This window comes from Lynx rufus, unplaced genomic scaffold (genome assembly GCF_022079265.1).
Source record: "Lynx rufus isolate CCGP_SWC_20201006 ecotype Redwood Valley unplaced genomic scaffold, mLynRuf1.p SCAF_10, whole genome shotgun sequence".
Lineage (NCBI taxonomy): Eukaryota > Metazoa > Chordata > Mammalia > Carnivora > Felidae > Lynx > Lynx rufus.
Genome location: NW_025814824.1, coordinates 66867060 through 66893577, shown reverse-complemented (window position 1 = coordinate 66893577; position 26518 = coordinate 66867060). Strand labels below are relative to the sequence as shown.

The following is a 26518-nucleotide window of genomic DNA, read 5'->3' as shown; positions in this document are numbered from 1 at the left end:
CTGGCTGCATACCTTCATTCTACTGCAAGCTACAAAGGATAATTCATATATACCCATACACACACATATACATGTATATCACATAAATAAAAAATAGTCTTTTAAACACTTCTGGTTTACATGAAAAATAGTCATGTTTCCAAATGTTATGCTTGTTCCTTAAAACTTCACGTATTTAAGCACCTGTGGCAATTTTTAAGACAAATGTATGCATGCATATTTTATTTTAAAAAAATTTTTAATGCTTATTTAGTTTTTGAGAGAGACAGAGAGAGAGAGAGAGAGAATGAGGGAGGGGCAGAGATAGAGGGAGATACAGAATCTGAAGCAGGCTCCAGGCTCTGAGTTATCAGCACAGAGCCCTATGCAGGGCTCGAACTCACGGACCGTGAGAGATCATGACCTGAGGCGAAGTCGGATGCTCAACTGACTGAGCCACCCAGGCGCCCCTAAGAATGCATATTTTAGAAAATTGCACTATTGCACTCAGAATAAAATTATTGACAGTCCAGGGTATTGTGCTTTTATATATATGAAATAGTATTATATAAATAAATCATTAAAAGCTATTCATTAATATTTATAGTAGCATTATAAATGTTTCACCAATACTTAGCCGCATAATTTCATCTTATGGGTGACTTAAAATTTGACCATTCTCCTACAGTTGGAGACTTATATTGTTTTCTGATATAAATAATGCTGCAACAAACATCTCTAAGAGTTTTTTCTTTGTTTTGTATTTTTTCACAGAGAACATGTGGTAAATTTAATATGAGTCGCCACGTAGTTTAGATTTGGATTACCTGTGAAGAAAGAGGTTGCCACAAATATCCATCATAGAAGAATATAAGAAACAGTGAAATTGCTTATTGTCAAGAACCACCTACTCTGGTCCCTCCCGTGCAGCACTTGAAATTTCTTGTGGTTCTTTTAATACATTTAGTTCAGCTTTTCAATCCCTAGGAATGGTTTATGGCAAACATTATCACCTTCATTTTATAGACTGGGAAACATATTCAGAGATGCTAGCCAACTTGCCCAAGGTCACAGAGTAGAAGGGCAGATATCACCCAAATAATGCTCTTATGATGCCAAATCCAGCCCTCTTTCAAGGTAAGAACTCAGCAAATACTTGGATATTGATATAAAGCAGTAATGGGTCATACTGAATCCTAAATACACTCGTGCTCAGCCCTACACCTGGCCTAACATACAACATGAAATAACAAAGGAAAAGAAAGAGTCTTCTAGAACCACAGCAGCCTTTTCTGGTCCAGTGCTGAGAAGGAGCAGACTATAAATTGACCTGTAAATTTTCAGATGATTTTAGGGAGCAAATCTGGGTCTGCCCAAAATTTAGATGACCCTCCACCATTTTTTGTGGCAAACACTCAGGAATTCTCTCTTACAGTCATTTACTTTCTGGGGTGACTTCTACAGATAGCTAATTATATCCATTTTCTTTCACTCTTTTTGGTTTTTAGAATGAGTTGTTTCTTATATCTTCTTCAAATTTTTGACATCCGTCCTACAGAAGGACTGAGGTTCTTTATGCTCACTCTAAACCACTAAAAGTTAAGCCACATTTGAAATGTTAAAGTCAATTACAGGGAAAAGGTGCGGCTCCGACAAACTAGACGTTGAGACAAAATCTGTTGAAGTGGAAGGTTGGATACTGTCACATTAGAAACAACTTTAAGGGCCACCTGGGTGACTCAGTTGGTTAAGCGGCTGGCTTGGCTTAGGTCATGATCTCATGGTTTGAAAGTCTGAGTCCTGCATAGGGCTCTCTGCTGTCATCACAGGCTTCATCGGTTCCTCTGTGCCCCCCACCCCAACTTACTCTGCCCCTCCCCCACTTGCACTCTCAAAACAAACAAATAAGCAAACAAGTAAGAAACAACTTCAAGAATTAATGATATTTAGCCCAAAAGCCAAGGGAATGTAATAAGGTAATAATTACTCCCAAATATAATGAAAGGGTGTCAAGCAGAGGATACATTAATGGTTCTCAAACTGCAGAAGGGCTAGGTATCACTTGGGGAGTTTGTGAGTGATACAGATTCCAGGGCCCTACCCCCAGAGTCCAATTGGTTAGAGCTAAGATGAAGCCCAGCAATATTCATTTAAAAGGTTCCTCGGGTGGGGGCAGCTGGGTGGCTCCGTTGGTTAAGCATCCAACTCTCTGATTTCAGCTCAGGTCATGATCACAGCTTGTGAGTTTGTGAGATGGAGCCCCGAACTGGGCTCTGCGCTGACAGTGGGGAGCTTGCTTGGTATTCTCTCTTCCCTCTCTCTCTGCCCCTCCCCTGTTCATGTGTGTGTACATGTACACATATACACTCTCTCTCAAAATAAATAAACTTTAAAAAATAAAATAAAATAAAATAAAATAAAATAAAATAAAATAAAATAAAATTAAATTAAATTAAATTTGCCTCAGGTGATTCTGATAAAGTCTACAAGAAGTACTGGCTTAGATCAGTGATCTCCGTGGTGGGGTACACATACCCAAGGGAGAATTTAAGAGCACCTGGGACTTCAAATTATATTTCTCATTTATTTTAATTTCCTTTTATACTATGCTTTACCATGTATATATTAGTAAAAGCTGTACATATATCATTAATAAATGTAAATATATTAGGAAGTGTGCTCAAAAATTTTTTCTAATAGGATGCATGATTTTAAACATTTCCACGCTCCTGTTCTACAGGACACGTTTTTGATGACACCATAGAAGAGATTCATACACAGGGTAGGATGGGAGAAGCAGAAAGGAAAGGGTGCTAGTTTTAGAATCAGAAAGATGTAGATTTGAATCACAGAGTTAATACTTCTTAGTTTTGTGACTCCAAGCAAGTTCATGTAACCTTTCTGAATCTGTTTTTCCACCTTTAAAAGAGACATAAAAATACATACATCCCATTGTTAAAATAAGCATTCTGAAAGCATTTAACACAGTGCTTAGCAATCTTTGTTTGTTTGTTTCTTTCATTTCCACCATAAATCTTGCATTTGCAATGCCCTTTCCACATGGAGCTCATGTTTTAAAAGATTTTGTCAGTAAAATAGCACCTACAAGTAATAATTCATATTATCATTTTTATTAATCAACACCAAATAAACTACCAATAATTAATGTTAGAAAAAGTATTAGCAAATGAGATAAAATAATTTCACACAGAAGTGAAGAGCTTCAGATTTTGTGGGTTTTTTTGGATAGTTTTATTGGGCAAATATGCAATATCTATGAGACCTGAAAATGTTGAAATAGTTTGTAAATCTCTGTTCTTACCTGTGAAGACCCAATAGGCCAGTGGTCACAGATCACAAGCCACTAAACTAGGGGAGATAAGATCCCTCCTAAATCTAATTTACCATTCCATGAAACCACTGGGGTTCCACAGAAATGGAATCCATGGAATTGTCTTCTGTTTTCTTTTAAATTCAGGGTTTTTAAAATTAAATTTTATATTTTGAGACAATTTTGAATTCACATTTCATTGTAAGAAATAACACAGAATGATTTCATGTACCTTTTACCCAGTTCCCTTCAACAGTAACACCTTGTCAAACTAGAGTACAATATCACAACCACAGTACTGACATTGATACAGACAACGTACAGAACATCTCCATCATAACAAGGATCCCTCACTTTAGCCTTTTATAACTTCCCCTCTGCCTCCCTGCAACCCCAGCCCTAACTGGGTGACCATAAATCTGTTCCCAATTTCCATAATGTTATCATTTTAAGAATGTTTATAAATGGTTCAAGCCCCATTTTGGAAGTAGAGCTTACTTAATTAAAAAAAAGAAAAGGTATGTAAGAGAAAATAATTTGGGGTACCTCCTGGCTCACTTAGACCATATGACTCTTAACCTCAGGGCCATGAGTTCAAGCCTCACGTTGGGTGTAGAGCTTACTTCATTGAAAAAAAAAAGTATAAGAATGTTATATAAATGGAATCATACAGTATTTAATTTTCTGGGATTAATGTTTTTCACTCAGCAATATTCCCTCATGATTTATCCAAGTTGCTGCATGTTATCCATAGTTTGTTCCTGACACCATCTTTTATAATGCTTATTCTGATCTACCTATGTGACCTATCTGATCAGGGACCATTTCTGCATACTAGCAGCTACTTTTAATTGCAGTGAAAGAAATTCTTTTTTTTTTTTTTTTTTTTTTTAATTTTTTTTTTCAACGTTTATTTATTTTTGGGACAGAGAGAGACAGAGCATGAACGGGGGAGGGTCAGAGAGAGAGGGAGACACAGAATCGGAAACAGGCTCCAGGCTCCGAGCCATCAGCCCAGAGCCCGACGCGGGGCTCGAACTCACGGACCGCGAGATCGTGACCTGGCTGAAGTCGGACGCTTAACCGACTGCGCCACCCAGGCGCCCCAGAAATTCTTTTTAAAAGATTTACTGTATTCTGTGATCAGAACTACAGTCTTAAAAAAGAAAACTAAAGAATGCTTATCTTAGTATGTTGGAAACTAAAATACTTTTTTCCCCTCTTATTTTTTTTCTCTTTTTTGGATATCTCAATTTAAAAAAAAGTTATATTGGGGTACCCAGGTGGCTCAGTTGGCTTAAGTGTCCGACTCTTGATTTCGGCTTGGGTCATGATCTCTTTGTTCGTGAGTTCAAGCCCTGCATCAGGCTCTGCGCTGAGAGCACAGAGACTGTTTGGGATTCTCTCTCTGCCCCTCCCCAACTCACATTGTCTCTCTCTCTCTCTTTCTCTCAAAATAAATAAATAAACTTTAAAAAATAAATCAAATAAAAAAAGTCTATCTCTCTATGTTTTAAAAGTAATTTTCTTACAGTGTTATAAGTTTTGTATTATTCAAACTTTCATGTTTCTGGTAAGCAATTTGATAATGCACATCCAGAAACCTATTAGGTACTCTGACTCATTGATTCCACTTCCAGGATTCTGGCCTCAGGAAATAAGGATTGACACAGGCAAGGGTTTGCATACAATGGCTTCACTGTATCACACTTTATATTAGTAGAATGAGAACAGTTTAACTATAAAAAGAAAATTAGGGGCGCCTGGGTGGCGCAGTCGGTTGAGCGTCCGACTTCAGCCAGGTCGCGATCTCGCGGTCCGTGAGTTCGAGCCCCGAGTCGGGCTCTGGGCTGATGGCTCAGAGCCTGGAGCCTGTTTCCGATTCTGTGTCTCCCTCTCTCTCTGCCCCTCCCCCGTTCATGCTCTGTCTGTCTCTGTCCCAAAAATAAATAAAATGTTAAAAAAAAAAAAAAAAAAAAAGAAAAAGAAAATTAGAGGTTTGGTTAAAGAAATGATGATACAATTGTATAACCATGTTTAAAACATTTTTAATAAAATAGTAAATGCTCATGACATAATATGAAGTGAAAAGAGAGACAGAGGAACCTGGCTAGCTTAGCCGGTAGAGCATGCGACTCTTGATCTTAGGGTCAGGAGTTCAAGTCCCATGTTGGGCGTGGAGACTACTTAATTAAAAACAACAAAAGTTAAAAAAAAAAAAAAAAAGAAAAGAGATATAAAAATTGCCCTTTTTACCACATTGTTTTCTGTTATTCCAATATATGGCTTCTCTTTTATTTTTTATGTATTTATGTATTTTTGAGAGAGAGAGCACAAGCGAATGAGGTGCAGAGAGAGAGAGAGAGAGAGAGAGAGAGAAAGAAGTGGGGCTCACTCAGGGCTCATGTTTTACCCAAAGCAGGGCTTGACTCACCCAATGTGGGGCTCTAACTCACAAACTGTGAGATCATGACCTGAGCCAATGTCAGATGCTTAACCGACTGAGCCAGCCAGGCGCCCTCTTTTATTTCAATTGTTCTGTGTACATATGTTTTTATTTTAAGTTGCTTCACATCCTTCTTAGTAGCAGGGATAAATACAAGTATGTAAAACATAAAATAGACAATAGACAAAAAATCTGAAGCCTTCCTAAATCAGTCATATAGCATATAAATAATAGCAATAGTTGACAACAGTAACACTGTTATCAACACTATACTCCTTGACACAGATTAACTTATTAAATCCTTACTATAAAACATTTCCTCTTATTGTAAAAACATGACAATAATAAATCCAACAGTCATAATGTAAGTTTAATTACAAATTTCCAAAAGAACTATGTGTACAGTTTTATCATTCTTTTTAGATGACAGTTGCCTGAGAACTTAACACCACACTGTGCTTTCCATGCCTCTCTACACCAAATATTTTTTCCTTTTCAAAAACATTTTCAACACACAGTGGCTGGAGTAACCTAAGTGTTTGGTAGTAACAGAATGTTTAGGAGTAGCATCTGATGGGGGTGCCTGGGTGGCTCAGTCAGTTAAACATCTGCCCCTTGATTTCGGCTCAGGTCATGATCTCATGGTCATGAGATCAAGCTCCATGCCGGGCTCTGCACTGAGCGTGGAGTCTGCTTGGGATTCTCTCTTTTTCTCTCTCTCTCTCTCTGCCCCTCTCCCCTGCTCGCTCTCTTTCTCCTTCTCTCAAAATACATACATACATACATAACAATAACAAAAAAATAGCATTTGATGAAATACTGACAATGATAATGAATAATTATGAAGATTATCAAAGCAATATGAAAAATGTATATGATATAATGTGAAGTGAGAAGGACAGAACAAACTGGTATGTAGGCTATAATTATTATACCATAGAAATATAAACCTATTAAGAAAAACACTGGGAGGGCATATATAAAAATGATATTATTAGATTATAGTGATGTCAGCTCAGCTCAATTTTTCAAATTTTCTGAGCATTTTATGGTTTGAAATACAGATACAAAGAAATTCAATTATATTGCTATTTATTACTCTGCAGATTTTAATAGTATAGAAAAAATACCTTTTTTCAGATGCTTTAAGGATAGGTAAGTCTCATTCCCTCACATCTGTTTTATTTATTTTTTATTTTTTTTTTCAATATATGAAGTTTATTGTCAAATTGGTTTCCATACAACACCCAGTGCTCATCCCAACAGGTGCCCTCCTCAATACCCATCACCCACCCTCCCCTCCCTCCCACCCCCATCAACCCTCAGTTTGTTCTCAGTTTTTAAGAGTCTCTTATACTTTGGCTCTCTCCCACTCTAACCTTTTTTTTTTTTTTTCTTCCCCTCCCCCATGGGTTTCTGTTAAGTTTCTCAGGATCCACATAAGAGTGAAACCATATGGTATCTGTCTTTCTCTGTATGGCTTATTTCACTTAGCATCACACTCTCCAGTTCCATCCATATTGCTACAAAGGGCCATATTTCATTCTTTCTCATTGCCATGTAGTAAGTACTCCATTGTGTATATAAACCACAATTTTTTAATCCATTCATCAGTTGATGGACATTTAGGCTCTTTCCATAATTTGGCTATTGTTGAGAGTGCTGCTATAAACATTGGGGTACAGGTGCCCCTATGCATCAGTACTCCTGTATCCGTTGGGTAAATTCCTAGCAGTGCTATTGCTGGGTCATAGGGTAGGTCTATTTTTAATTTTCTGAGGAACCTCCACACTGTTTTCCAGAGTGGCTGCACCAATTTGCATTCCCACCAACAGTGCAAGAGGATTCCCGTTTCTCCACATCCTTTCCAGCATCTATAGTCTCCTGATTTGTTCATTTTGGCCACTCTGACTGGCGCCTCACAGCTGTTTTAAAGGAGTTTATACGTAGTAACAATGACAGCTAACATTCACTGAGAATTTACAATGTATCAAGCACCATGTTAGGTACACTACATGTATTAACCAGTTTAATTCTTACAACCCTAAGAGTGTGGCTCTATTATTATCCCAGTTTCATAGATGAACAAACTGAGGCACAGAATGGCTATGTAGCCTGCCTCAGGTCACACAGCTAGTAAGTGACAGAGCTAGGATTTAAATCCAGGCAGTCAGGCTCCAGATATAGTACCCCTAACCACTAAGCAGGCTGTTTCTGAATTCTTTACAGACCAAATTATGTAAGGAGGAACATGTGCAAATTACTGAACTGTTGTACCTCAGTTTCCCCATCAGTAAAGTGAGGATAATATAACTTCCTTTACAAATTTATTGTTAGGATTAAATGAATACCATACATGTAAAGAATTTAATTTTTTTTTCAACATTTATTTATTTTTGGGGACAGAGAGAGACAAAGCATGAACGGGGGAGGGGCAGAGAGAGAGGGAGACACAGAATCGGAAACAGGCTCCAGGCTCTGAGCCATCAGCCCAGAGCCTGACGCGGGGCTCGAACTCACGGACCGCAAGATCGTGACCTGGCTGAAGTCGGACGCTCAACTGACTGCGCCACCCAGGCGCCCCGAGAATTTAGAACAGTGCCTGATGCAAATTAAGGGCTTTGTAAGTGCTTCCTTTATATTACATATTTTACTTAATAGTTTTTTGATGAGCTAGACATTTTTCAAATGAAAGAATATATATATATATATATATATATATATATATATATATATATATATATATATATATATATAAAACTTCACTGTATGTCCCAGATAACATATTTGGTCTTACCTTGCCTAGGAATAACATGAAATCCCCCACCGTGTTGATCGCAGCCACTCGTAAAGCATTCTCCACAAGAATGACAAAGGCGTCCTTGGCGGAGGTGCAGAAGTTGGTGCTGTTGATAGCTGTGGCTGTGTATGCATTCTGGACAAGGCAAAAAACAGTATTTTCATTAATAAATGTGATTTTACCTCGTTAAGATATAAACCAAATACAGTGAACACACGGCTTATTCAAATAGTCCACAGTTAAACCCATGGCTTTGGTGAGGTACAGGTTAAGATTAAGTGCAAGGAAATGCAAGACATTAAAAAAAAAAAAGCCTGATATGGTAAAAAGAGCTTTTGGTTGGCTTAGTTTTAGTCCTTTTTAAAACACTGACATTTATTAACACACACACAGATTTTTCTAACATCCATTAACTTCTTCCCTGTCTTAGTAAATCAAACATAATTTAACCTTTCCTGGATGTCTCAGGTTCATTACTATGAATATCAGTGATGCGTTATTACCATTTTAGTGATGCTTTAAAAGCTGCACAAATATGTAAAGGCATAAGGATGCTGTGCTGTTTTATCTGGAACATCTGCCATCTCCTCTTTGGTGTTTCCTTTCATGCTGTCACTTCTCACAGCTCTTGTGGTAGACAGCCGTTTGTTGCTCCCTCCTTCCTGGGAGCAGGACCCTGAATCCCCTTTGAGAAAACAGTCCTTCCCCATTCTCTTAGAGTCTGAGTCAGGGTCACTACCTGTAGCTCTGGGGGCAGGCCTTGATCGATGTGAGCCAATCAGCATGTTCTACCCACCTTCTCAACGGTTGGTTCAGGAACTGGTACATAAACTCATAGAGCCAATGAAAGTAAAAGATGTTCCCTGGGGCTTCTGGAAAAAAGAAGTTTCCTTTCTCTTCCATGGAACTCCTGACAAAGCAGCTCTCTGATTTTCCTGGATAGCGAGATGTGAGGGCTGCGAGGGCTGTTTTGCCAACATGATATGGGAAGAACCCAAAACTGCTGGGGGTCACAATGTGTAACGGAGGGTGAGGCTAACATCATGGAGGTCAGAGCAGAGAGAAACCCATTACTAGTACTTGGTGACAGCTGTCACATGATGTCTGCATGATTAGGAACTAGCCAGATTGCTGGACTTTTCAGCCAGAGAAGCGAATACATGGCTAAAAATCTCTCCCCTCTCCTCCCAATCTCTGTCCCCCCTTTTCTTTGTCTCTCCTTTTAGGCCAGACTGAGCTAGCTTTCTGTCCCTTGTAGTACTGAGTCCCAGCTGACACACTTTTATTCCATTATACCTGCTTCTGCTCTGTGTCCTCTCTGACCCGCAGTCACAGACTCTGATTTTTCCCCCCTTTTTACACTGCATTCTAGAAGACGGCTGGCATTTTCTGGGAAATGTGAATAAGTACTATAACATCAAATACATCTGAATCTTAGGAAGGGAAAGTTTATAGACTTTGTGGCTAAAACTTATAGTCCTGAGGAATTTTTGGTCTAGTGCCAACTTAAATTGTTGGAAAACTGCTACACACAAAGGGCTTACTTTACACTGTGTTGTCTATGAAGTTGTTTTTTTTTTAGCTTAAATATAGTCGACACGTGATGTTTCAGCTATACAATATAGTGATTCCATAACTCTATAATTCATGCTATACTCACCACCAGTCAGCTACCTTTTGTCACCATATACTATTACAATACCATTGACTATTTTCCCTATGCTGTGACTTTCATCTCCAGGACTTACTCATTCCATAACTGGAAGCCACCCCACTTTAAACACTGAACTTGGGAGAGACAGCCTTTAATTTCTGAATGTTCCTACTGTATGCTTGTTAGTTAATAGGAACCTGGTATGAAGATGAAGTTTGAGTCACAAAAATTTAATTTGCCATTGTACCATTAAATGTGTTGATTAAAAATGCAGACTATTTCAGGGCCAAGGAATGAAGACTGTACTGAGTGGGGCACACTACATTTTCAGCAATGGAGCAGCAGGAAATAATGACGCTCTTTTAAAAACACAATTATGATTTTAATATACATAATTCGATCAAACAAATTGGGGTAATTTATTATCAGAATATAGTACATTATGTTTGCAGTTCTTTTTATCTCAAAAGCTAATATAGAGAGTATTTTAAAGAAATGATACTGTTAAATTATTCTGGTAGCATTCGTTTCTGCCTTGCGCTCATATATGGTCATCTTATCAGTTAAAAGACAGCAGGCACCAAAGAGTTAACTATCTAACTGCAGTGGTCCACATTTCTCCATCTTCTGTATAGCTTCTTTTGAAACATTCTGCCAAATGCCTCAATGACCTCAAAATAAACTACACTTTTGATCTTATATAACAATAACTCTGTTGAAAAATGATGGAGAACTTCCCAGGCCCGATTTATTCTCAAAGAACCAAGACTGACCACTTCTCTACATACTCACACATACACACACACAAAACCATTCAAATGTATTCTAAAGTAGAGGTTGGCAAATCTGACCTGCTGCCTACCTTTTGTAAAAAGCAGTGTTAATGGAACACAGCAATGTTCATTTGTTTACATGTTGTTTAGCACAGCTGTTTTCACGCTGTAATGGCAGAACTGAGCGATTGTGACAGAGTCTGTATGGCCACAAAGCCAAAAATATTTACTACCTGGTCCTTTATAAGAAAGCTTTGCCGTCCCTTGTTCTAGAGTATTGCCCAGGATCAATATCAACCTTGTTCACGGTCTATGGAACCCATCTTCTTATCCCTTTTGAAATACGAACCCCAGTTTCTCATTTCTAGTCTTTTAGTACCTTTTTCTACATACAACCTTTCACTATAATTCTTCAGTTCAATGACTGACAAATGTCTATGGTGATCTGAGACACAACATCCCATAAGGAAAATACCTTATTTTCCCTTATTCTGAGACATGATTAAGAGACTAATGAACCAGTTAGTTAATAACAAGTTTTCAGGGGAAAATACCCTGCCATATTAACTATATATTGATTATGAGATGCTTCGTGAAATCAAAAAAAAAAAAAAGAAGGCATATAATGTCTAGAATCAGGGATATGGGAAAACCCATTTAAATCATGTAGGTACTGTCTTAAAACTTACCTCCTCAATGAGGATCGACAACTCACTCTTAATTATGTTATTTTACCCTTCCCAGTTTGAACATGACCTTCTTTGAAAGGGACAGCAGCAAGAGAGGATCCACATACTTCCAATCTGTCCTTTGTTATCATCAGACCAGCTGACTCAGAGAGGGCCTAACACCTCCAAACCCAACCATAAAAGCTGTTTTGCTGCCCTCATTCATTTTCAGAAGAAATTATTATTCCTCCTTTCTCACTTCTTCTCTCCCCACCTGACCTCACATGTCCCATCTACGTTGAGAGCAGTTTATTTTTTTGTGGACATAGAAGGAGGCAGCAGCAATTTCTTTTCTCTACTCCTGCATTCCAGCGTTGGATATGCTCACGGAAATTTAGCCTTCTTGGCAACATTCCTACAGATCTGTGCAACTCCTTTGTATTCAACCTAACCAAAAAAAGTTAAGTGGATATTTTATAAGCTCTTTCTTCCACTCCCGGGGCAGGAAGATGAGCTGCATGTGACATGCAAAGGTCAAGGTGACCTCTTCAAGGAGAAAATTGTGCTACAGATCACAGCAGGGCAATGAAATCTTCTTCCACTTCTTTACATCCTAGTCTGAAAGGATTCACACGAAGGTTCTCAAGAAATTCTGAGTTCTTTGTGGCTTTCCCTATTAGTGTTCTCTGAACTTTCTGCTCAACTACTTGAGATTTTTTAAGCCCACCTACCTCTTCTCTGACAGCCCTCCTGATCTTGAGCTAAACTGCCCACAGAGAACCATCAATGATTAACATTTAGCCAGTGCCCAACATCTGCTCAGGCAGGATATAGGCTTAAGACTATTTAATTCCCAGAAACAACATAAAAGGTGATCACCACCCAGGAAGATTTTTAAAAGGATGACAGTTAGCACAAGTGGTCCCTGGTAAGATTTTTGTGCGACAGGATGAGGTGAAAAAGTCCTGTGGAAGAAAATGTTAGGGTTGAAGGTCACCGTGTGGGTAACCCAGGCCTGCTTGGCCACATGTCCCAGAACATAGCTTCTACATTGTCACACCTTTCCTTTCTTAATATGTGGACCTTGAGATTCTGTTTAAATTTAAAGTCTTTATATAATAACTCACTTAATAGTGGCAAGCTAGATAACAATGGTAGGAAAAAGGGAACAGGTATGTGAAACTCTATGTGTGGATTATAAATTAAATAAGGGAAAAAGTAATTAAAATGATCCCTTTGTTATTTTGAACAAGGAATGGAGGGGGCACAAAGTCCAATCTATACCATAGATTTCATTTAGTTTGGTTCTAAATTCTTAAGAGTTTTTAAGGGAAATAAGAGTTAAAATATGCAAATCTTACATTGATTGCCTTTAAAACTATCACTTGTGTTAGTTTATAGCAGGAAACATAAAAGTTTGAGATGTTTGCATATTCTCTGTAATAATCTATACTTTAGTCTTCCTTATGTACACAAAACAGGTATGTATTTATATGGGAAACAGGGGGATATCATGGCAAGAATGAGGCAAATTTAGATTTGAAATTTCATTCATCCACCTCTAGGCCATATGCTCTGCCACAAGATGCTAGTCTCAACTTTCTCATCTATAAGACAGAGGAAATGAGCCTTTCTTATAGTGGGGAGAAAGCAATAATATATATTAAGTGCTTAGTAAAGTATCAGGTGGTAGGTGCTCAAAAAATATTCTTTGCAACTCCCACTCATACTACGTAGAGAAGAGCTTTATAATCTTACAAGCTTGGTGGCCAGAGAGCAGATACTTTCCAGTATTAAATGTTCTATCTCCAAGTGGTGTCGAAGTAAAGCAAGGCCTGAGTAATCCAATGCCCACAAGAAGCAGACTCTAGTTGTAACAGTCTCTCTACCTAAAGTAAATTCTGTTAGATGAGATATGCAATCACCTTCACTGTCACATTAACACAAGCACCTGCAGAAACAAAGAACAGTCCACAGTTCACTCTGTTGATGTGCAAAGCTCCAGCACCTATGCTATAAATAATTAATGGCTTATTTTGAAAATCTAAAGCTCTTTTTTGAAGCCAGCTGTATTTTCCATGCAGTTTGGCAGTGGAGCATGGCTTTGGATTACAGGATTTCATACTGTGCTGCAAAATGAGTCTGGCCTACTCTGCCTCCATATCAACACTCTTTTCTGCTATCCTCCCAATTCTCTAAAGCACTGCGACAAACTGGCGGCCCATGGACAAATGACACTGTGTGGCCCAAAGACCTTATTTGCCCTGGCCCACTCACTTATCTTTTATATATATATATAATATATATATAATTATATATTATAATTATATTATATAATTTTATATATATAATATATCTTTTATATATATATATATTTTAATAGCAGGACATAAAATGCAAACATCCAGAATTCTGGCTTCTCTTGAAAAATTGGAAGAGTTAGAAACTGTCTATAAATCTTCACGTTGGCAAGTGTACAAGAGCTAAGAAGTGACAGCCCTCTTTGGATAGAATATGAACTCCCCATTTTACCAGTCTCTGCCACTCTCTATTGCCTTAGACCCTGTCTGCTGCACTCATTTCCATGAGTCACGTGATACGCCTCAACTGGCCCAGACGGTTTGTGTTGTCCAGCTCTGCTCAAGGCTTTTGACTTCAAGTTGTATGCTGATCTCAGGAGTGACAGCAAAAGAGAGGATAGGAGGAAAACAATGCAAATGGGCATTAACTAATTGTTAACCATTGCCAAATGGTTAGACAAAACAGATCTCTAAATGGGAGCCACTGCCAATAAAGTGTGAGCCACAGTGCCTGTAAGTGCTCAGTAAATACTGGCTGGCATTATAATTAGTATTATTATTTCACTGCATCTTATTGAATTTTTTTTTCAACGTTTATTTATTTTTTTTGGGACAGAGAGAGACAGAGCATGAACGGGGGAGGGGCAGAGAGAGAGGGAGACACAGAATCGGAAACAGGCTCCAGGCTCTGAGCCATCAGCCCAGAGCCTGACGTGGGGCTCGAACTCACGGACCACGAGATCGTGACCTGGCTGAAGTCAGACGCTTAACCGACTGCGCCACCCAGGCGCCCCTTCACTGTATCTTATTGAACACTACAAAGATAATTTCAGAAGATAAACAGGTGATTAGACAAGAAATTTTTGAAAAATTAGAATGAGAGGGATTTGTATTATAAGACATCTGGGGTATATAATGAAGCTATAGTAACTAAATATTGGCATACTGATAAAAGCATAGGCAGATCAATGGTACAGAAAAGAAAGTCCTGAGACATACTCAAGCATGATAGGTAAGAATTTAATACATGATCAGATTGACATTTCACAGCAGAAGGAAGAACAGGTTAATCATTAACTGGTTCTGGGATAACTGATTAAATCCCAAAACTAAAAATGTAGGGCACCTGGCTGGCTCAGTTGGTAGAGCATGTGTGACTCTTGATATTGGGGTTGCAGCATCATGAGTTCAAGACCCACGTTGGACATGGAGCCTCCTTATCAAAAAAAAAAAAAAAAAAAAGAGGAAACTTCTAAAAAACTATAGAGAAGAACACTAGAATAATTATTTGATCTTGAGGTGGGAAAAATCTTTCTAAGCATCAAAGTCAAGTGCAAAACCATAAAAAAAAGTTTGAAAGACCCGACAAGAGAAAAATAAAAACCACTGCATATTAAAAAATGTAAAAGAAACCAACCCTGAACATCTAGAACTTATTCTATACTATATAGAACTATTCTATACTACAGAACAGTCGGCATTACAGAGGACTTGCTGTGTCAGGTGCGTACTCAGAGTATGGGAGATACCATCTTTTTGTATCCTCATGGTAATGGGCACTACAGATACTATTATTACCACCATTTTACAATTGAGGTTTATACACTGATAAAACAGTCTGTAAGCAAAGTCTGATAAGCCATTACCATGCTGCAGTGAAAAATTAGAAACTTTTTCTGAAAGCTAATGGTAAATATTTCAGTAAAAGTAACTGTTATGTTAGCGTGGTGAGATCATGGGTGATGTTTTGTTTTGTCTTGGTTTTACAAGCTCCTCAGTGTTTTACATTACATTTATTTTTAGAGAAAATAGATACATCTTTAGAACAACCTCTTGTTTTATCTTGGCCAGAGCTCTCTTATCTTAGAGTAAAAACCCTGGGAGTTCTTTATAAAACAATAAAATGAGGGGAGCGGGGGAGAGCGATAACACTAAGTGAGGACCAAGAGCCAGGCACTGTAAGAGTTGATTTATCTGCATTATATTTCATCCTTACCTAAAGCCTATGAGGATAGGTGTATTTTTCTCCACTCACTGAAGAAAGAAGCCGAGACTCCCAAGGTTTCACTGAGCTTGCCAAACAGTTACATTGTTAGGATTGAAACACACCTTTAATATCTGGGCTCTCTCCACTGAATATCCCCCTAATTATCCATTGTGCCTTCTCCAACAAGGCTATATTAGTGTGGACTCAATCCTATGTGTATGGAACTTCATTTTCTGAAAGCAGTGATAAGTAGCAGAGACAAAAGGGTTGGTGTGAACCGCCTGATATCTCAGTGCCAGCTCTGGCTTGATCTCTAGCAAAGCACTAATCTCATAACTGCCAAATGTACAGGGCAGCACTGAGAAGAATGCCCCTTCAAACACCAGCAGATCAGACTCTTAGACCCTGCTGGTTTTTCAAATTTCAGAAAAGTCCCTAGATCTCATCTATTCAGCACTGCCATGATTCCTATCATCTTGAATACTTCAAACAGATGGGTGCCCACCCAGCTCTGAAACATTTCACAGCAACAAGGGTTTAAAAAAATTCCACTGGCAACCAATACCTATGCTTAACCTGTCATGGGAGGAAGTGTTCTAATGTCTTCAATATGTTGACCTCATTTAGAGTGAAATTCCTGTGAAAACAGGAGACACGAAGCACCCTGGGTAATCAGTCCTCATATCAGAGCATTTCATATTCCCAAACAGAACTAAGTATTAGTTCAGAATCACTCTCCCTAAACCTTCACTCACTTATTTATTCCTCTTTCAGTGCTTCTCTTGAATCTTCAAACATCAGACCTACCTAAAGAAGATTAAAAATGCACAAAAACTGGGATGCCTGGGTGGCTCAGTTGGTTAGGCATCTGACTTCGCCTCAGGTCATGATCTCGTGGTTCACGACTTCGAGCCCTGCACTGGGCTCTGGGCTGACAGCTCAGAGCCTGGAGCCTGCTTCAGATTCTATCTCCCTCTCTCTCTCTGCCCCTCCCCTGCTCTCTCTCTCTCTCTCACACACACACATACACACACGCTCTCTCTCTCAAAAATATAAATAAATAAGTAAATAAATAAATAAATCACAAAAACCTGTGCAAGAAAGAACAACTTGAAGTTCGGATATGTTTCAGGACTGTAGGTACTAAATTGCTAACTAACGTTTAGCTTGGGATTAGCTGAAAACTTTGGAATTTTTCACCTGGTTACTGAACATCTTAACATCATGTGATGTGTTCTCTTCCTTCAACATAACTACACACCTCTTTTTTGAGATGCTTTCTTCTGGCTTTGTATCAACCAATTAGTCTTTTAAAATCTGAATATTTATTCACTGATTAACAATTCATTCAGAAAACATTTAAAGACCACCTATTGTGTACCAGGCACTGTGATAGTTTCTGGAGAGACAAAAATAGGATCTCTGCCTTTAAGGAGCTAAAGGTCTAAAGGTGGAGATAAAGAGGTAAACAGACAATTTCCATGTTGATGTTCTTAGTGTTTTTGCAGAGGTATGAACCAGCACTACGAAAGTTTAGCAGAGGGGCTGGGGTACTGAGGGGAGACTTCGTGGAGGTGATGCTCAGGCAGAATCATTAAGGATCAGTAGGAGTTATTCAAGTGTTGGAAGGAAGTCACTCCAGGCAGGTTGAGGAAATTGGGAGAGCAAAAGTTGCCTGTGGAAAGCTGCTAGAAACTGATAATAGAGAGCTGGGTTCAGCATCTCTCTCTGTGGATAAGCTATTTAGTGATGCGTACACAATGTAACGATGATTATTTTTATTCATCCATCAACTTTTTGATAAGGGTGACTTGGTCCCAAACCAAATTTTAAAGAACGTTAATTTTTCAGATTTCTATGGCTGTTACTGATTATTTTAATAATGACTTTCCAAACACTTTCCATCCATACAGTATTATTATCTACAAGAACTTCTTTTACTAATGAAATGTATGCCAGTTTTTTCATATTAACCATAGAGCTGCAATAAAGCAAACTCTAGGCAAGCTCAACACCATGGCCAACAGGACTACCATCTTTTGACTGTCCTTGAGTGAATGGAAAGTGCAATGCTACTCTTCAATCACTGAGGGGTAAATGGTAAGAAGTCCATTTGTATCCTTGCTCTATTAGATGAAGGCACTGGTACATCACAACTGATTTTTAAGGAATGGAGAGAAGTGGTTAAAAAAAAAAGGAAGATGAAGGAAACATGGGTAGAGTGCTTCATAGCAAGTCCCGGGTGCCCAGACACAGAACGACAGAGGACCAACCTGCTCCCTAAGAAATGTTAACCCATAATACCAATTCCTTCACTTAACGTGAGAAATGATAGCTCTTCCTCTGATAATATCTCCTAGGCCAGGATCATAGTCCTCAAGCAGTTGGACTCCCAAAAAAGTACCAGGATACGGAGGACACTAGCTTTGAACAATAGTAGACAGCAGCAAAAAAATGAGTTTAAGTGTCATAATGTCTTTCCACTAAACTAAAGCTTTCAACAGCATTCATTCATTCATTCATTCACTCATTTTTTTAAAAGTAGGCTCCATGCCCAATGTGGAACTTGAACTCACAATTCCGAGGCTGAGAGTCACACACTCTATTGACCGAGCCAGCCGGGAGCCTCTCAAACAACATTTAAAAGAATTAAAGAAACATGGCTAGAGTAGACAGATTCTTAGGGAAAATCAAAGATGAAAGGATGTAAATTAAGGTATAAGAGATAAATGTTCTTCCAGAAAGATGAACCCTAATAATATTTTATCCTCATGTTACAATTAATTAATAACGAGCCTTGCTAAGAACATATGTTACTTTTAAAAATAGGAATATGGGGTGCCTGGGTGGCTTAGTCAGTTAAGCATCCGACTCTTGATTTTTGGCTCAGGTCATAATCCCAGGCTCTCTACCGAGTGTGGAGCCTACTTAAGATTCTCTCTCCCTCTGCCCCTCCCCTGCTTACATGCATGTGTGCACGCTCTCTCAAATCAATCAATCTACCAATCAATAAATAAAAGAATATGATAGAAATAGATATACCTGGTCAAGGAACAATGTACAACACCATGAGAAATATATAACATCTTTCAGTTAAGCTCAATTATTTTATCTTGGAAGAAGAAATGATCAACTTATCTTTGAAAGTGAATGTTCAATTTATTTTTAAAATAGTTTACCTGATTTAAATAATTTAGGCACTTTTCAAGACACCAAAGGCAACAAATGCAAGATTTCAGCACACATCGAGCACAAGCATTCTCCTGGAAAGGACAAAAAATTGAAATAATTAAAAACCAACATACAGAATATTCTAAATATTAGAAAAATGAATAAAGTAAAAAAAAATCACAATCTATGTTTCAAGACCTCCATACCCACCTACCCTCTTTTCCCTCAAAATGTAATGGTTAAATTATTTTTAATCAATTTAATTTGACACATATTTAGTACCTATTGCATGTAAGATAGAGTATGATACATGAGATCGGCAAGGAACTTATACTATAGTTGAAGGAAAAAAAGCTAAACATAAAAAAAGGTCAGAATCAGAATATGCGATTGATACTATGAGAGTGGAGAACAGAGAGAGATGACATCATCTGGGAGAAGGAAGAATCAAGGAAGGTTTCTAGGAAGAGGTGGCATATCATCTAACCCATGTTGAAATGCATGTTATCTCCACAGCCAGGGATAGGGAAGAGGTTCCAGGGAGGAAGGTGTGAATCAACACAGAGTGCGAGAAGCACAGGACATTTTGGGAAACCAGGGATATGATGGATTTTGCCAGAGCACAACGTAAGCAAGAGTGTGGGACAAGGCAGAAGGACTGGATTCTACTTTGCAAGGATTATGAAGAAAACGTTCACAACTATGAACTGAACATGGTTGGGAGCTTTACTACAGGCAGAGCTGAGGTCTAGAATGTGACCATAGTTAAGTCCAGAAAAGAATTTTCTCCTTACCTTTCCTTTGAGCTGACTGTGAATGTACATAAGGATCATTCGTGGAATTTTGACTAATGTGATAATGAAAGATCCTTTTGCCACAGTACCAAGGTGATAACGAATAAGGCGATTCACTGATGCTAAAATAGGTGTAAATGGCAGATTCCTTTTATCCCTTTTTGAAAGATAACCAAAAAGACAATTAAAATAAAGGCTAAGTGCAGGAATGGTTTAGAGCCCAATGCAGTGAAAACAGTTCATTTAAGAAAAGTCTAGGTTTATGACAAAATGGCAAAGTAACATGTAACTAATACAAATGCTATAGATGTACCAGATAAAATTAATGTTTCATTTCCTATGATAGTTTCATGGGGTTCTTATGCTCTAAGACTTTAAATAAAATGATACTGTGCTTTGAAAGCTTTTACTAGTAAATATTTATGGAGTTAAATGTACAATCAAAAAATGAAACTTAAAGAAGATGTACAATCGAGACCTGGTACCTCATTATAATAGAAAATTGTAAGGCCTACAAGCTTATATTCAGCTCTCAAGTTAGGAAAGAGAGTCACAATACTTGTTCTGATCCAAACAAATTAAAAAGGCTTATTGTCCTTTGATGGACCTTTATATAATGCCAAAGTACATAAGACACTGTAAGATTTATTCTCCGGCTAAATAGAATTGAAGTTCTATCATGACCTGCTGTTCTGATTAATTTTTTGAGAAACTTACAGAGCAGTAGAAAGATTAAAATCACTGCCTCCCATTTTACTACCCACCAGAATCATCAGCTCTAACATTTTGTCATATTTGCTTCCAATTACTTTTTATTTCATTTTATTTTTTTTAATTTTAACTTGTTTTATTTTTTATTTCTTTAAATTTACATCCAAATTAGTTAGCATATAATGCAACAATGATTTCAGGAGTAGATTCCTTAGTGCCCCTTACCCATTTAGCCCATCTCCCCTCCCACAACCCCTCCATAACCCTCAGTTTGCTCTCCATATTTATGAGTCTCTTCTGTTTTGTCCCACTCCCTGGTTTTATATTAGTTTTGTTTCCTTCCCTTATGTTCATCTGTTTTCTCTCTTAAAGTCCTCATATGAGTGAAGTCATAGGATTTCTGTCTTTCTCTGACTAATTTCACTTAGCCTAATACCCTCCACTTCCATCCATGTAGTTGCAAATGGCAAGATTTCATTCTTTTTGATTGCTGAGTAATACTCCAGTGTGTGTGTGTGTGTGTGTGTGTGTGTGTGTGTGTGTGTGTATACACACCCCACATCTTCTTTATCCATTCATCCATCGATGGACATTTGGGCTCTTTCCATACTTTGGCTATTGTTGATAGTGCTGCTATAAACATGGGGGTGCATGTGTCCCTTGGAAACAGCACACCTATATCCCGTGGATAAATGCCTAGTAGTGCAATTGCTGGGTCGTAGGGTAGTTCTATTTTTAGTTTTTTGAGGAAGCTCCATACTGTTTTCCAGAGTGGCTGCACCAGCTTGCATTCCCAATATTCGCTTCCAATTATTTTTTAAAGAAATGAAACTGTTTACCAGCTTCCGTTCCATTTCCTTCAAGCACAATCACTTAGATGATCTTAAGTTTTCCGACAAGTATCAATTCTCACCTGGTAAAATAGTAGGTTACCACAGCTCCTGCCACAGTCATCTGCTGACACGCTAGAATAAATTCACTGATCCAAATCAGGCCCACCACATGGTACCACCACATATACTGCAGAGGCCCAGAAACTCTGAACTCCACAAAGCCTTGGTCATTCTGAACAGCGCTGCCTAGGAAAATATCCAGGAAGGAAAGAAGAAGCACATAAAGTACAAACCAAGAAATATGGCTATTGAATATAAGAGATGAAACTAATTTCCAAAAATAGGCCCCTTCCCCCAAACCACAAACTTTATGATCACAGTGCTCTTTAATTAACAGACAAAATTACTTGAAAAGTTGTGAAGCCAGACATTGTACAAGTAAGCATTTTGTTTTCCCCAAAGGCATCATATAGCTTTTAAAAGGTGTTCTATTTGAATATAGTTCCATCACATCAGTTAATTTAGGCATGAATTTTCAAACTTCAATTTTTTTGTAGCTATTTTATTATTCTTCCAATAATTATAGACCTAAGTTATTTGCAAAATACAGAAATTAATATTATATTCAATTGGTAAATGCATGCTGAATGGCCAGAGAAGTTACATACAAACTTACTACCCTTACACCACTCCTCACAATTAATTCCATTTAAGTGTAAACTTTGATATATTTTTTATATGAAATTTATTGTCAAATTGGTTTCCATACAACACCCAGTGCTCATCCCATCAATGCGCATCACCCACTTTCCCCTCCTTCCCACCCCCCATCAACCCTCAGTTTGTTCTCAGTATTTAAGAGTCTCTTATGGTTTGCCTCCTTCCCTCTCTGTAACTTTTTCCCCCCTCCCCCTCCCCCATGATCTTCTGTTATGTTTCTCAGGATCCACATAAGAGTGAAAACATATGGTATCTGTCTTTCTCTCATATTAAGAGTGGCTCCAACAAGTCTGAGAGTCTAACTCTGAACAGTATCATCACCAGGAATTCTACCTAGGTTCAGATCTTTTCCAAACTAGAGAATCCCAAGGAAGTAAGTTGATTTGGGCCGTAATGGGAGTTTAAGGCAGTTCCAGAGAGCTCTGCATTCATTTGTTCATCTTAGAATCAATCCAAAAGTCTGAATCAGTACTGGAGTTTACTTCAAAGCCATGAACTGGTTTAGATCTACTTTGCTAGGATGATCTAAAAATCATGAATTAGGAATGGGTTGTTGAAGAGCCATAACCACGCTGGTTCTGACGGCTGTTAGACCTTGGTCAATAAATGTCTTAAGAATTATAGCTGATGTTTTAAAATATTTTAATGCAAATCAAATTCATCACTATGAGAAAGAAGCAACATAGCTTCTTACCAGCGGTGCCAAGAAAAAGAAGTGTCATGATCCAGTATGCCCAAAATAAGACAAGAGCAAAGAAAGTCCAAAAGGGTTGGAAGACTAGTAGTGGCAAGTGAATGAAGACCTTGCCAGCCACGTGGAACAAGGCGATGGTGAGTGCGACACGTTTGCGCATAACCAGCATTATCAGGAACAAGAGAACCTGTACGGAGAGAATGCAGAGAAAGGTCCCAGTTATCGCTATAAGCAGTAAAAACAGAAACTGAAACAGGGTGGAAATTCCTTCATTTCAAATCAGGGAAGGATTATTCTCTGAATCCCAATAATACTTTATCCGTCTTGCAGCACTTAGCATCCTCAACTGAATATTGAAAATGTTCTTAAAGCAGCACACAAAAGGATTTCTCAATGTATTAATAAGTCTTTCGAGTTCTTCTACCTTTCCTTTTCTACTCATTATGAATCAAAATGTGTTGTTTGCCCATCAAGATGAGGCTTTTAATTTATTTGAATACATACATGCTTGTCACTATGAAAATAGGGGAGAAGACCATATGCCATGACTACAAAAGCACAGGAGGTATTTGTACCTCATTTCCTTTATCAGACCAAGAGCTCCTAGGGGCACCTGAGTGGCTCAGTCGGTTAAGCATCTGACTTGGCTCAGGTCATGATCCCACACTTCGTGGGTTTGAGCCTCGCATCAGGCTATCTGCTATCAGCAAACGGACCCGGCTTGGGATCCTCTGTCCCCCCGCTCTCTGACCCTCCCCAACTCATGCAGGCATGTGCTATCTCTCAAAAATAAACATAAGAGGGGTGCCTGGGTGGCTCAGTTGGTTGTGTCCGACTTCGGCTCAGGTCATGATCTCACGGTTCATGAGTTCGAGCTCCATGTCTGGCTCTGTGCTGACAGCTTAGAGCTTGGAGCCTGTTTTGGATTCTGTGTCTCCCCATCTCTCTGTCCCTTCCCTGCTCATACTCTCTCTCCTCTCTCTCTCTCAAAAACAAATAAAAATCGCACTGTCTCTCTCTCTATAATAAAAATTAAAAAAATAAATAAATAAACATAAGAAAAAAAAGAGCACCTACAGAGCACAGTCCATGTCGCATTTACCTCCTGCCCCCCCTCATCGTGGTCTGAGTGAGAGCAGGTGAACTGTACTTAAAAAAAAAAACAAAATTGTACTGTGGGATGCCTGGGTGGCTCAGTCAGTTAAGCATCCGACTTCAGCTCAGGTCATGATCTCACGGTTCATGAGTTCGAGCCCCGCATCAGACTCTGTGCTGACAGCTCAGAGCCTGGAGCCTGCTTCAGATGCTGTGTCTTCCTCTCTCTTTGCTCCTCCCCTGCTCACGCTCTCTCTCTTTCTCTCTCTCTCTCTCTCAAAAATAAACATTAAAAAAAACTATACTTAAAAATGATTAGTAAATATTTATATAATAATAACAAACAAATACCTTTTGGCACCAATGGTTTTATGGTGGCTTCATTTTTTTACTTCTAAAGCTCAACTAAAAGCTTGGGATTGGTCCAAGAAGTGGTCTGAGATTGTGTTCCTTTTTTTTTTTTTTTCAGAGAGGAGAAGGAGACAGACCAAAGATATAAATACATATTATATAACCACATGTTCATTAGTAATTTACTGTATAGTGCCCAGGCAGCAAAGATCACTTTTATTTGGAATAATGTTGTTAAAAGTTTAAAAAGGAAAAAAAAGTTTAAAGGGAAAACATAGGAAGATAATTAGCAAACAGGTAAATGAAACGATATGTATATTTCCTAACATACTTTAGTAAAGAAACCCATTTTTTTAAAAAGGAATTGTATTATGAAAATAATATGTTCTTCTTAACAAATGATAATGTGAATATTCTAAGTGAAAATCCTCTCTCAACAAGCGGGCAGTACAGAATAAAACGTTCCATTAGGAAAGCCTTCTGAAGACTCTTTAGTGTTCCATACCATGGGGCAGTTTTTATCTAAGGGAGATCGGGGTTAGGCATGCAATAGCCAGAGGTGAGTTTCTGCTTCATTAATGATCCCTGTGAATAAAAACACAAACCTAGAAGATAGCTGGCCCAAGTCCATACTCACTGTGAACACTGTGGCTGAAATGGCGTAGATGAGGAGAGCCCGAAGATTGTCTTCAGCTATCTGAAGCTGTTCAGGAATAACTGTTTCTTTGGGAGACTTTCTTTGCTTTGCATACAGCCACCATAGTACACCTGTGCCACCTGGGTTCAAAAAACAATTGTTTTGGAAATAACTAGCACAAGAAAATGTGTTAACATTAATCTTCACTTTCCTGGACCCTTCCTACATAACACCGGGGGACTAACATGGCAACAATCCATTTGGCTGGGAGGTGTGTGGCTGTAACTTTTTGCAGGCATAAGGGGAGCTCCATTTACTCCATTTTCATCATGCACACTAGGTTACTAAGACATCTTTCAGTGTATCAAATAAACATCCTTCAACTGTATCTATTATTGGCTCTGAAGCTCAGAGAGAGCCTACAAAGACAGGCACCCCAAGAGGAACTGATCATAAAGAGACTCAGCACCTGTTGAGAGCTGGGGAGTTTGTACGAAGCAAGTAAGGGTCACAGAAATCAGCAATGAAGCTGAGGAAGGCAAAGATCTTTTCTACTGGGCCATCACAGAAACCCCCCTGCCTCGTGCTAAAACAGTTATGCAGTTGATTCAGTACCAATGAGCAAATGAAGATCAAAGACTTGGTTCCCACCAAAAGTGGGAAAAAGATAGGAAATCTTTGATAGCTTAATAGAAGTGTGTGCCAGAGATGGGAGTTGTTCTCCTCATCACTGGTTCAGAGTCCAAGAACTAGACAGAAGAGGGGGGCAACCCGCCTCCACAGAAGAGGGTTGCATCAGACACCCTCATTCTGAGTGCCCAGAGCCATCTACCCATCTAGGTACTGGGGACAGAGCTGTGAACAAAACCCAGTCCCCACCCTTGTCCTCCATGGAGCTTATACAGTAATAAGGAAACAAACAAACAAACAAATAAGGAAGTAAGTAAAAATAAAGAATATGAAGTCTAAGAAAAAAAAGTCACTTTTTAATAGGGATAGAAAGTGCTGGGGTTGGGAAAGCATTGTGAGAAGATGAGTAAGCAAGGTCTCAGTGGTGAGATGTTATCTGAGCAAAAGAATCAAAGACAGGGAGAAAACAATCTATAAAAGTATCTAAGGAAAGGGGTGCCTGGGTGGATTAGTCAGTTGAGCCTCTGACTTTGGCTCTGGCTATGATATCACGGTTCGTGAGTTTGAGCCCTACATCAGACTCTATGCTGACAGTGCAGAGCCTGCTTCAGATCCTCTGTCTCCCCACCCCCACCTCTCTCTCAAAAAGAAATAAAAACATTAAAAAAAAAAAAACAAAAACAAACAACATCTAAGGAAAGGATGTTCCAGGCAAGAGGTGATAGCAAATTCTAAGATGCTGATATGGGACCATGCCTGGCAGGAGAGAAAGGAGGAGGGCCACTGTGGCTACAGCAACTAGCAAGGGGCAGAGTAGGAAGAGTGGCGGGCTGGGGGGCACCGGGCACCAGATCATACTGTCAGGCCTTGTAGGCCACGGTAAGGAAATGGAAGATTCAGAGTAAAGATATGTATGTGTGGGCAGACAAGATAAACGTCTGGGA

General features: G+C 38.7%; 1 protein-coding gene across 4 annotated transcripts in view; it reads right to left on the bottom strand.

Annotated features, from left to right (window-relative positions):
- The window catches only part of SLC44A1 (solute carrier family 44 member 1), a 202892-nt gene that overhangs the window by 52829 nt on the left and 123545 nt on the right, over window positions 1-26518 (bottom strand). For all 4 annotated transcript variants that reach the window (XM_047067374.1, XM_047067383.1, XM_047067380.1 and 1 more), the window contains exons 8-13: window positions 24945-25084; window positions 22862-23048; window positions 21528-21693; window positions 19904-20060; window positions 19118-19201; window positions 8554-8691 (exon numbers count right to left, since the gene is read on the bottom strand). In XM_047067374.1, coding sequence (XP_046923330.1) covers window positions 8554-8691; window positions 19118-19201; window positions 19904-20060; window positions 21528-21693; window positions 22862-23048; window positions 24945-25084 — 872 coding nt within the window. The remainder of the gene's footprint in view (window positions 1-8553; window positions 8692-19117; window positions 19202-19903; window positions 20061-21527; window positions 21694-22861; window positions 23049-24944; window positions 25085-26518) is intronic.